Raw genomic sequence first — 13,668 nt, 5'->3', positions numbered from 1 at the left:
TTGCTATTTTTCTTCTGTGAACCACTGTGAGGCGGAATGCTTCTAAAACTCGTTTTCCAAAAGCTGCTCAGATGTTAAATCTTTAATGCTTATTCCAATGGAAGTCCACGAGTGTTTGCTTTTACAAACTAAGGGATGTAGTCCTTGCCGACTTCATTTCGTTGCCATAAACAGACGGGAACCGAGTTAAAAAACAAATACCGAGTGCTGATTTGGCTCCGTTTTTGATTGTGGAAAGTCAGCGTTGATTTGTTGACGTTTCAAAACCTTCCTTCTGGGCGGCCCCACACTGAGCCTTGTAGCTGGAGTTTAAAGGCAAGTTCAGAACAGCTGGCGCCAGATCCGCCCACAGCAAAGCCCGTCCAAAATCCACCCACCTCCCCACTCCCCTTCCCCCCCACCCCCCCACTCCTCCCCGTCAACGTGACTCACTCACACGCTCATCTCGCTCTTTGCCTGCTATGATCTATATACTAAATTCGCACGATGGAAGTAAAAAGCATAGATTGATAGTTCAGGAGTTTTCAGTGGGACTTTTCATGCTCGGTTACCTGGAAGGAGAATGGGCTGCTGGAGTGTCTTAAACCCAACATCTGTCTTGATCCTGGCTTCCGGTAAGTGAAGAAATAATACACTGTCAGAACTTAGTGTGGGGATCATAAATCATAACAATCACTGGGCTTTTTTCCAGCTCTAGCCACTGTTTAATTCTCTCTTCTAAAATGTAACTTCTCTTTTAACAATCGATTCCGATCTAAATTAGAATCCCAGGTTCTAAATTTCACTGAAGTGGACGTCAGTTTTTGATCATTTCTACTATTTAAATCCAGTTTTGTCACCGAAGCAACATTGTCAGCGCGTCAAATACTCGAAAAAAAACTTTTTGCATGTAATAAATCGCGACAAAGGTTGTCCTTTACTTTAGTTCATTCGGGACATCTCACAGAGGCAAAGAAAACAAAGAACAGATTTCCGTTTAAAAAATGTCTAGCCATTCAATTATTTTTTGCTAACAAAATCGTTTTAATGACCGCATTTTGCCGAAGTGTAGAACTGATATTGGGAACACTTAGCCTGTTTTGAATTTGTTCAACTCATTTTGCTGGAATCCTGTAATTTCCGAATAATATGAGGGAAAAACCGTGTTTGCGCACGTTTTAACTCTTACTGTTAAGAAAAACAAGTTCCATATTGAGCTCTTGTCCTCTTTGTGGCATTAGCACGGACTAATTTGCTTTCTCGCTGAGTATGTTTTGCGATCCCAGTGGAGCTCAGATTGAAGGGATATTCTTCGAAGTATTTAACCACCAATCCTGCTTTCAAATTCGCTGGGCTAAATTAATGCTATGTTGTCAACTATTGCGAATAACAAATTTAAATTATAATTTAAAGAGCACGGCATTCAGCAGATCTTCTGATAAATCAGTTTAGCAATATTACAATAGATATAACATATGAATTAAGTTTCTGAGGAATTGGGATGTGAATCAGATTCTGGGGGTATGTCCTCACGCTAGAGGTCACTATTACTGCCAGGGAAAGCCAATAGTAACCGCCCGGGCAGGAGAGAGGCACTTAAAACAACGACGAATGAAGTATTAACATTAAAATCGTACGTTGAACACACTAGCTAAAGCCATGCCTTTGGCACTTTGTTAATTAAAAATATTAGGATGTTCTATTATTGACTGGTTCCTTTGGATTTGGGAATAAGATTTACAATGTGTGTCTTGCTCATCTAGCGCTTAGCTTCATAATTGAATACAGGGACCTTCGAAAGCTCCGTTTTTGATTGTGGAAAGTCAGCGTTGATTTGTTGACGGTTCAAAACCTTCCTTCTGGGCGGCCCCACACTGAGCCCTGTAACTGGAGTTTAAAGGCAAGTTCAGAACAGAAAAATAGATGTCCGTTCAGTCTTCCTTTTCCCTTTAGGCCCCGTTCTGAATGAGAAAAACAGTCGATTCTGCCTCATTACAAAGCGTCCAATTTTTTGATTTTCTGATAAATATGGATTTGTCACTTCATCTCGCACCGAGCTAAGTTTAACGTTTCTCCATAGATTTACATTAGGTATAAACAACTCATTCTTTGTAGTCCATTTAACTTAGTTTTCTCAAATTGCAATCATATTCCCACAGCTCCTTGGTGCTGTACAAGTAACTGCACTCACTATAGGAATTATTTTTGGAGATGTTAACATCAGAAGTGCTTATGTAACTAACATTATAAATGTTGACGTACAAAGGGGTATTCAAAATCTTGATACTGGAAATAAGGGAAATGTGTACAGAATACGCTCTATATGAACCAGTTCTTTTTGGTAATAAATGCTGTCCTAGCTAGCGCCACCCACATCCCATAAACGAATAAAAAAAGTTCCTTTTTCACTTTGTTGAAATTTGTTTCTTCCCAGACGAATACTTTTTCTCTTTCGCTATTCCCTCTGCTTTACAATTTCCATATCAAACCTAAATATGTTACTTTCATTGCTCCCTAGATGTTTCCCAATGCGTATATTACCTGCCCAATTCGTTTCCTGGGACTGGATCCACCATTGTCTCCTTCCTATTGGACTAAAAAGGGACTGATCTAGAAAATCGACTAGCATATGTAGAAACCTTTCCCTTTTTTCCAATTACATTACTTTTAGCCCAATCTATCTTTGGATAAATAATGTCATCCATTTGTTATTTTTGCATAGTTCAATTATGCTTCCGCAAATATCTATGAATTTCGGTGGGAGCTACCATTAAATGAATCAGTCTGGTTAAGATACTTATTTCAGACAACAAGAATTGTGCGCCCATGTTTTTCTGCACCAAAGACACCTCTGCCCCTTACTTTTTTTATTAGGTAGGAGGATAAGATCACGAACAAGAAAGCTCTAGAACGTGCTGACTGCATCTGCTTCGAGGCTATGATAATCAGTGCTCAGCTCTATTGGGCTTTTTTTGTTCGTTAATCGGATGTGGGTTGGTCATATAGTTTCTAAAGCAGGTGTTTTATGAGAACTGGTGGATGGCAGAAGTAAGCAGACCAACAATATAGGTGTTACAAGAACACATTGAAGGTTCACTTGAAGAAATGCAACATGGCCTTTGACTCTTGGCCACTGACAGACAAGCAATGGTGTGCTAAAGTGAAAGAAGAAGCTTAGAGCTATAATGTTGTGCCAGTGTGGAGGCAAGGTGCAAGAAACAAGGATCAGTAATGTCAGAGGGATCAACAGAAGAGCTATCCCCAGCCCCTCATATATGGTTATGTGAGACTTGCGGTAGGCAATTTCTGTCACATATTGGCCTGCATAATTAAATCCATCTACCTCATGCTCCCTTCATTGTCAACATTATCTTCCTTGATTACATACTATTATTTTGTTAAGGACTGAGTTAATTACCACCCACAGATTTATTCTCTGATGTGCTGTACAATACTTAATCATCAATAGAGGCAGGTACAATTGTCAAGAATGCCTGAAAATTAAACTTTAAAGGAAGTAACAGGTTTGTCCTCACTCCCACCTGCCTCCATGCCCCTACGATCAAGGTGAAATCTTAAATACTGAAACACTACTATTGTTCTTTTGTAAATCTGGTACCTGGTTAGATGGGAGACATTACTTCATTTTTACTAGTTAGAAATATTGCACTGATAACAGAAAGGTAGCAAGAAAACAAAGACAGGGCTTTTTGAGACTGAGGTGGCTTATATTTTCCATCTGAAGTGCTTATGAAAGTAATTATTTCACTCCATTGTGTGCATTTATATATGTTCTGTTTTTATTATGTGCTGAATTTTTAAATTTCTTTTCTCTAGTTGTAAATAAATGTATTCCTTGCTAATAAGCCTGACTTGTGTTTAATTGATTCAGAGAGTTTGGTAGTGGAGTCCAGTAAGAGTCTAGTAATTGATAATCCACTGGCATACACCTTTGCTTCGGGCAGGTTGTTGTAAAGATACAGCTTCCATATAGCCAAGGACAAATTCTGCTAAGCGGAACCACTGTGAAATTGTTGAGAGTGTAAAGTTATGTAGAGAAATCTGAGATTCTAAGTGGTTCATTAGTTCAATAGAGTGAAGGTCTTTGACTGAGATGGGACTGGTACCCAGTACTGTATAATGGATATAGTTAAATGGAATTTTGACTATGGAGTGGGTTTTGTTTGCCATATTTATCAAGATTAAACATAGTTTTGGCAAGGCTTTAGCATTTTATCAGTGAAATGTGTTCTAGGAACTAGAAGTATTACCAGCTCAAATGAAGAATTAATGAAGGTCCCAGAGGCTGACTGAGTTGAGCTACAGATTTTTTTTTTTGTGGTTAGAAATTCTACCAGTTCAGCATATTGGCCTATTCTAAATATTTAATTCTGCCTCCGACCTAAGGCATGGCAAGAAGACTGGCTATTTGGCACTGCATATGTTTTGAGCTGTGTACCAGGAGAATACTTGAACACTGTTACTGATGTGGAACTGATGATGTGAAACTGAAGCCAAAGTATATGATTGTGAATGTAAATCCAATTAATAAACCATTCCTAGCTCTTTCCTAGAATTACCATTGAAATTGGTTCAAGTAAATGTGATCCCAGATAATTCCTGGTATATATTTATTGAAAGCATTTGTACTCTACCAAGTATGCTCAGCCACAAAGCTCAGAACTTTTGCCAGGACTAATGCACCAATATTTAAGAAACATGCATAACATTACAAACACAGCAGTGGAGGCCTATATGGAATTAATAAATAAAATCCAAGGAGAATGATTCACCGTGAGATCTGAAAGTGCTTTTAATTTTGGACTTGTAGTTCACAATCAAATATGTATGGATTTCTGTGTCATCTTAAAATTAAGATCCATCCAAGCCACCAGGATTGGTGCCAACTAGTCATCAGAGTAACTGTCATTGAGAAAATCGTAGAATCATAGAATAGCACAGCACAGAAGGAGGCCATTCAGCCCATCAAGTCTGCCTGTCTCTTTCGAAGAGCAAGCCAGTTAGTCCTACTCCTTAGCTCTTTTCCCATATTCCCGCAATCATTTCTCCCTCAGGTATTTATTCAATTCCTTTGTGAAGGCTATTATTGAATCTATATCAATTACCCTATCAGGAACTGCATTCCAAATCCTAAACAGATGTTGTGTAAAAAGTTTTTCTTCATGTTGCCACTGGTTCTTTGCCAATTACCTTAAATCTGTGCCCTCTGGTTATCAACCTGTCAGCTATTGAAACAGTTTATCTTTATTTACTCTATCTAAACCCTTCATAAGTTTAAACACCACTGGCAAACCTTTTCTTAGCCTTCTCTGCTCCAAGGAGAACAATTCCAGCTACTCCAACCTATCCATTTAACGATAACGCTTCATCCCTGGAACCATTCTAATAAATCTCTTCTGCACTGTCTCCAAAAGCCTTCACATCCTCCCTAAAGCATGGTGCCCAGATTGGTCACAATACTCCAGCTGAGGATGAACTACTGTTTTATATAGAATTAGCATAACTTCCTAGCTTTTGTACTTTGTGCCTCTATTTATAAAGTCCAGGATCCCATATGCTTTATTAAATGACTTGTTAACCTGCCCTGCCACCTTCAAAGATATGTGCACAAACACTCCCAGATCACTGTTTTTTTCCACTCCTTTTAAAATTGTACAATTTAGCATGTATTGTCACTTCTCATTCTTCCTACCAAGAATGAGAAGCGACAATACATGCTAAATTGTACAATTTTAACCACACACTTGTCTGCACTGAATTTCATCTGCCATGTGTCCGCCCATTCCACCAGTCTGTGCATGTCCCCTTGAAATCTATTACCATCTTCATATTCATTAAAAGAAAGAAGTCCCATCAATCTGCTTTTCCAGAATTCAATTTTTTGAAATTTCAAAATCGGTTCATATTATCTGGTTGGTCTCTCAGGAGTGGGTTTTAATTTTGAAAATACTATGGCCTGGAGTTTCCATTGGGTTTTTCAATACAGGTATTTCGATCACCCAACATCGGTCAAAAGATCATGAAAGATTGAGAAATTTCAAGCACCCATGACATCCAATGCAGATCAAGTTTCCATGATCTTTGTCATTGATTTAACACAAACCAGGCCATACCCCCAGATTAATCACCATGGCGAATTTCTGCTACTTATGCCCATTTGCGAGCCTTCAAATTAAGCTTTTTTTGAGGGATAAAGGACACCTTTTAATATTATTTGTTTTAATTTACCAAGAAACAGACTACTGTACAGAAATGTAACTAGTAAATGACTCTGTATAGTTTTTTAAACCCGTTTTTAGTTATTTAAAATCAGCTTTATCACAGGTGGTGGACTAGATATTTTGATTTAAAACACTTAGTTTTGTGATAAACCTTATTTCAGCTGTATTCATAAAACTACATCAGGTTACTACTTTTAAATATATCAAGGAATATTTTTAATGAAACTTTTTTCATAAAAAAGTACTATCTAACTTGTTGCCTGATTGCCCTGGTTCAAGGAAGATTTTATATTCGGAGGTTTGCAAATGACTTTGACTGGAAACTTGAGCGCAATTGCCATCCAGGTCGCCAATCCCGCCCAAATCAGAAACTCTTAACCTATATTTTTATAATAACATATATCAGCCTAGAATTTCCACTTGAGTTGTGCAAGCCTCCTAGAAAAACATGGACAGAAGCAGAAACTTCTTTGGGAGCTGATCTGGCAGCTCCTATTTACACCTGATATTTCTGGGATATTTTGCCAGATGTGACAGTGGTCCAACAATACCTCACTCATATATGGCCAGGCATTTAATCATACTACACAAATCAGGAAAATATGTAATCCAATGTATTTTCCATCATTTGTGCTATGGAAACCCTAGGCATATGGGATGTCTGTTTGTCCCCATTTCTAAGATTGGTTGAGGCATCCTTTAAATTATATCAATAGCAGAGGTTTAGGGGCAATTTTGTTTAAATTCTCCTTATTTTGCCACTTTACAAAGCATGACAGATGCCACAGAGAGCCCATCTGAAAAATGCCAATGAGCTGAGGCTGATTGGCTCAGGGGCACATCCTTGAGCCAGGTGGAAGTGCCAGCCTGCTGAAGATGCACCAGGCTGAGAGAAGAATTGAAAGCTGTTAATTCTTCTTCCAACCAAGCATCCATTTCTTCCTGTCTTTTGCTCAAATTCTCTTTCTTTCCTACTGCCTTCCACTCTGAGACAACTTGTACATTGCTCTGTCTCTCTCCTTGCTACTGCAACCAATTCCTGACTGGATCCCCTCACCCCTCCAGTTGGTGCCATCCATTCATCACTAGAAAATTCAGCCTGTGCCTTAGGTTTGTTCTCCAATCTTTATCCATGATATTCAAACCAAAGGCACTGGTAACCCACCAGCCTACGGCACTAGCTGGATCCATCCCCCACCCAGGATCTCATCATTATTTCCCTCTCTATTACAGGAGAGAGGCCAAAGAGGAGACAGAAAGTCAGAGAATGATAGAGTTAAGTGGAAGAACAATGGAAAATAAATGCAGCAACATAAAAACAACAGAGACCGTTAAGGGAGGGAACATATTTTCTGACATATCATGAGCAATTCCACAGGAGATCCAGTAGTTGCCTACATAAAAAGTGCAGTATGTGTTTTGTCTACGAGTCACAATCTGGCATCACACTTTAATGTACTTCCTCATATATAATTTTTTCAGCTGATATGTTCAATTTTCAAAATTAAAGTCAGGCTGTAAAGTCAGACTGGAGTTCATACAACTACTTTTATTTTTATATTTAAAGTATCTCTACTGCTTCCAGAGAAATTAGTTTTGGCTTGAAAAGCAGAATTATAATAGGCTGAAAAATGGTGGAAAATACACAAAATAAAGAGTCAAAATCAAAACCTGTTGTAAGGCAGCATGCTCCCAGATTCCTCAGAAAATAAATCTCACATCTTCAGCCCTCATGGGAAAGGGGGAATTTTAACTTGGGAATGACTGTTTTACCTCAAAGAAATGTGGGCTAGGCATGGAAAGTCACCTTGGAGGCCTGCTTCGCCTGCAGAATTCATCCATCACTACTTTGAATCAAAGCTTCTTTAAGGCGTTCAGCTGCCCACCTTTTAAATTGTTTTAGGACCTAAATGCCCTTTTAGCAGCAGTAACATTTGATTCACCATTGAACAGCCTGACACCACTTTTTGTTAAAAAGGTTCATGCTTCGCCTGTTTTCAACACAAGTTGAATATCTTCCAATGGGCACCAATCAGTAATTCTATTTTCTCTGTTGCTGCAAGCTTTTCTATTATGCACTTTAGAATGCAACCACTAAAATAAAAATGTTCAAATTCTGGATGTACATGCAGCTTAAAATATGACCTGCTCATGTCCCACTGTACTCTCGGTGCAACCCCTCTTATAATGTTACTTCAAAAGGCACATATTGAGGGCTTTGTTGGTGATGTGCTACCTTCTGTGATGATGTTTGGTCAGATTTTGATAGTTTACTCGGTTGGCATGTATGATGCAAAGTGTAAATGCTCCATTAGAATTGCAATGATGCACTTCCAATTTATCTGTGCAATGCACAATGTACTTGAAGGTGTTTACTATGATGCCTCACTGTGCTTTTCTTGTGTACCTGAGTAGAAGTGGCGTAGTGGTATTGTCACTGGACTAGTAACCCAGAGGCCCAGGGTATTGCTCTGGGGACATGGGATCAAATCCCACCACAGCAGAAGGTGGAATTTGAATTCAATTAATAAATCTGGAATTTAAAGTTCGTCTAATGATGGCCATGAAACCATTGTCGATTGTTGTAAAAACCCGTCTGGTTCACTAATGTCCTTTATGGAAGGAAATCTGCTGTCCTTACCTGGTGTGGCCTACATGTGACTCCAGACCCACAACAATGTGGTTGACTCTTACATGCTCTCTGAAGTGGCCTAGCAAGCCACTCAGTTGTACCTAACTGCTACGAAGTCAATAAAAAAGAATGAAACCAGACGGACCACCCGGCACCGACCTAGGCACTGGAAACGACAACGGCAAACCCAACCCTGTCCACCCTCCAGAGTCCTCCTTACTAACATCTGGGGGCTTGTGCCAAAGTTGGGAGAGCTGTCCCACAGACTATTCAAGCAACAGCCTGACTTAGCCATACTCACGGAATCACACCTTACAGAAAATGTCCCAGACACTGCCATCACTATCCCCTGGGTATGTCCTGTCCCACTTGCAGGACAGACCCAGCAGAGGTGGCGGCACAGTGGTATACAGTTGGAAGGGAGTTGCCCTTGGAGTCCTCAACATTGAGACCAGACCCCATGAAGTCTCATGGCATCAGGTCATACATGGGCAAGGAAACTTCCTGCTGATACCACCTGCTGCTCTCCCTCAGCTGATGAGTCAGTACTCCTGCATGTTGAATACCACGTGGAGGAAGCATTGAAGGTGGCAAGGGTGCAGAATGTACTCTGGGTGGGGGACTTCAATGTCCATCACCAAGAGTGGTTCGGTAGCACCACTACTGATCTGGCCCAGTCCTAAAGGAATAGCTGCTAGATTGGGTATGCAGCAGGTGGTGAGGGAACCAACAAGAGGGAAAAACATACTTGACCTTGTCCTCACCAATCTACCTCTCGCAGATGCATCTGTCCATGACAGTATTGGTAGGAGTGACCACCGCACAGTCCTTGTGGAGATGAGGATATTGTCCATCGTGTTGTGTGGCACTACCACCGTGCTAAGTGGGATAGATTTCGAACAGATCTAGCAATGCAAAACTGGGCATCCATGAGGCGCTGTGGGCCATCAGCAGCAGCAGAATTGTACTCAGTCACAATCTGTAACCTCATGGCCTGGCATATCCTCCATTCTACCATTACCATCAAGTCAGGAGACCAACCCTCGTTCAATGAAGAGTGCAGGAGGGCATGCAGGAGCAACACCAGGCATAACTCAAAATGAGGTGTCAACCTGGTGAAGCTACAACACAGGACTATTTGCGTGCCAAACTGTGTAAGCAGCATGCGATAGACAGAGCTAAGCGATTCCATAACAAATGGATCAGATCTAAGCTCTGTAGTCTTGCCACATCCAGCCCTGAATGGAGGTGGACAATTAAACAAGGAGGTGGCTCCACAAATATCCCCATCCTCAATGATGGGGGAGCCCACCAAATCAGTGCGAAAGATAAGGCTGAAGCATTTGCAACAATCTTCAGCCAGAAGTGCTGAGTTGATGATCCATCTCGGCCTCCTCCTGAAGTCCCCAGCATCACAGATGCCAGACTTCAACCAATTCCATTCATTCCGAGTGATATCAAGAAACGACTGAAGGCACTGGAAACTGCAAAGGCTATGGGCCCTGACAATATTCTGGCAATAGTACTGAAGACCTGTGCTCCAGAACTTGCCGCGCCCCTAGCCAAGCTGTTCCAGTACAGCTACAACACTGGTATCTACCTGGCAATATGGAAAATTGCCCAGGTATGTCCTGTACACAAAAAGCAGGACAAGTCTAACCCAGCCAATTACCGTCCCATCAGTCTACTCTCAATCATCAGTAAAGTGATGGAAGGTGTCATCAACAGTGCCATCAAGCAGCACTTGCTTAACAATAACCTGCTCAGTGACGCTCAGTTTGGGTTTCATCAGGGCCACACAGCTCCTTAGTACAGCCTTAGTTCAAACATGGACAAAAGAGCTGAACTGAAGAGGTGAGGTGAGAGTGACTGCGCTTGACATCAAGGCAGCATTTGACCGGGTATGGCATCAAGGAGCCCTAGCAAAACTGAAGTCAATGGGAATCAGGGGGAAATTCTACACTGGTTGGAGTCATACCTAGCGCAAAGGAAGATGGTTGTGGTTGTTGGAGGTCAATCATCTCAGCTCCAGGACATCACTGCAGGAGTTCTTCAGGGTAGTGTCCTGGGCCCAACCATCTTCAGCTGCTTCATCAGTGACCTTCCTTCAATCATAAGGTCAGAAATACGGATGTTCACTGATGATTGCACAATGTTCAGCACCACACGCGACTTCTCAGATACTGAAGCAGTCCGTGTAGAAATGCAGCAAGACCTGGACAATATCCAGGCTTGGGCGGATAAGTGGCAAGTAACATTCGGGCCACACGTGCTAAGCAATGACCATCTCCAACAAGAGAGAATCTAACCATCTCCCCTTGACAGTCAATGGCATTACTATCACTGAATCCCCCACTATCCACATCCTAGGGGCTACCATTGACCAGAAACTGAACTGGAGTAGCCATATAAATACCATGGCTACAAGAGCAGGTCAGAGACTAGGAATCCTGTGGCGAGTAACTCACCTCCTGATTTCCCAAAGCGTGTCCACCATCTACAAGGCACAAGTCAGGAGTGTGATGGAATACTCTCCACTTGCCTGGATGGGTGCAGCTCCAACAACACTCAAGAAGCTCGACATCATCCAGGACAAAACAGCCCGCTTGATTGGCACCCCATCCACAAACATTCACTCCCTCCACCACTGATGCAAGTGGCAGCAGTGTGTACTATCTGCAAGATGCACTGCAGCAATGCACCAAGACTCCTTAGACAGCACCTTCCAAACCCGCAACCTCTACCAACTAGAAGGACAAGGGCAGCAGTTGCACGGGAACACCACCAGCTGTAAGTTCCCCTCCAGGTCACACACCATCCTGACTTGGAACTATATTGCCGTTCCTTCACTGTTGCTGGGTCAAAATCCTGGAACTCCCTTCCTAACAGCACTGTGAGTGTACCTACCTCGCATGGACTGCAGCGGTTCAAGAAGGTAACGCACCACCACCTTCTCAAGGGCAATTAGGGATGGGCAATAAATGCTGGCCTAGCCAATGATGGCCACATCCCATGAATGAATTAAAAAAATGGTTTAATGTAACTTCTACTCCTAAATGTTTCCTTCATAATAGGAGCTTCTCTAGATAGGGACAAGACATCACTTCCACTTTTTGAGGTCTCAGTGGGACTTCCAGGTGTACTTGCAATGTTGGTTGAATAGCATACTCACACCTCTGTAGACATGAGATGGTATCACTGTGTGACCTAAATAAGTTGCAGTAAAAGCGTCCATATGGCATATGGGGAACCTTTCAGGAATCAACGGCTTCAAACCTTTAACAGTCGATATGAGCATTTAATCTGATTCCCCCTCTCTCAACCAGATTAATAATTCTAAAATTTACATTCTTAGCTGGGGGAACTTAACTCTGTGCATATAGTGTAATTAAATTTCCCTTCTGTCTGTAATTGAACTGCATGGCAAACCATTTTAGTTCTGCAGGATTTGAAAAAGCTCAAGAAGGGGAAAGGATAAGTACTTCCAACTAATATTAGGAAGTTGATTTGTGAGTTTAGAATGTGTTTTTGAATAAACTAGAGAGGAACTTGCAGCTTCCACATTTAATTAATACAGAGCCAGGATTCTGGAACTGACAGACTGCTGCATGTGCACCCACAGACAGACTGTCTCTGTTTATGAATGTCTTTCTTCTCAACTTGTTAATTTATTTTCCCACATCAATGCTCCATTTACTAAACTCATTCTTTTCATCAAGTTTGATCTCATCTGCTTTCTTCGACTTTATTTCAACATTAATGTCCTGCAGGCCCCCACCTGCCAAGAATGAGGCATAGTAATTTTGTCATATGAACATTGATTTTAAACAGTTACTGGAGTGAAGAAAGGATTTGTTAAACAGATCACCAGACACTTGGCTTGAAAAACATTTTTGCATACTACAGACAGTGCTTGGAGGGATAAAGGGGCTATTCCTTGCTCTAATTTAACCTAAAATGGACTTTGACCACCAGGTATTGTGTGTATGAAGAGACATTCCAGTGTTGGCTAAGACAAGAGTATCCACTAATGGACATGGTCAGACCAGCTAGTCACATGACTAACCTGCTTGGCAACCTGGGTTGATTTGTACAAACAGTTTGAACTGAAAAAGACTGTTTGCTGCTGGAGTCAGAAGACCTCTCCTGTCTGCTCCCATCTCTTTCTCACAAGCCTCTGGACCCACTGAGGACAAATGAACTTCAAGAGAGAAAAGTCTCCTACATTGAGCAAGGTTTAAGAAGAATATTGGGCCCCAACGAAAAGCAAGACTTACCTACAATCAAGGACTTTACAGTGAGCTCGAAGGACAGTAATCCAAACCATCTTCAGATATTGCCTCAAACTTTTCCAATTTTTTTCTTCTGTATCTTTCTCTTTTCTGTGTGTATCGCATATGCATGCGAGTTTGGGCGCATCGCGTATCCATAGGCGTTAACCAAATTAGGGTTTAAGTTTAATAAGGTTCAACCTTTTTCTTTAAACCTAAGAAAACCTGTTTGGATAGTTTCTTTGTCTTATAATTGGAAGTTAGTGAACAAGGATTCACTAAGGGGGAGCTAAAAAAAAACGGTGTGTTTAAAATTAAACCCTGTTATGGTAAGACCAGGTGAAGGCTGAGAGGGAACCCTAGACCCCTTTCTCACCGGATCATAACATTAACTTAACAAGTTATCTGTCATTAATTGTTGCTTTTCCAATGAATTGCCAAGTTCTTTTGTAATTTATTGTGGCAATGATCCAGTCTCCAGAAACGAGGAACATTATTTCCTTATGGGTCATATATAGTCCTCTTTGAGTTGTGGAACATGAAA

General features: G+C 41.2%; 1 protein-coding gene across 1 annotated transcript in view; it reads left to right on the top strand.

The window, feature by feature from the left end:
• The first annotated feature begins 492 nt into the window (after positions 1–492).
• Positions 493–13,668, top strand: part of tgfbr2l (transforming growth factor beta receptor-like) — a 122,123-nt gene continuing 108,947 nt past the window's right edge. The window contains exon 1 of the mRNA XM_068034494.1: positions 493–614. Coding sequence (XP_067890595.1) covers positions 563–614 — 52 coding nt within the window. The 5' untranslated portion in view covers positions 493–562. The remainder of the gene's footprint in view (positions 615–13,668) is intronic.

The sequence above is a fragment of the Heterodontus francisci genome, chromosome 7, assembly GCF_036365525.1.
Source record: "Heterodontus francisci isolate sHetFra1 chromosome 7, sHetFra1.hap1, whole genome shotgun sequence".
Lineage (NCBI taxonomy): Eukaryota > Metazoa > Chordata > Chondrichthyes > Heterodontiformes > Heterodontidae > Heterodontus > Heterodontus francisci.
Note: the sequence above shows the minus strand (reverse complement) of the source record. Positions and strands in the feature narration are given on the sequence as shown.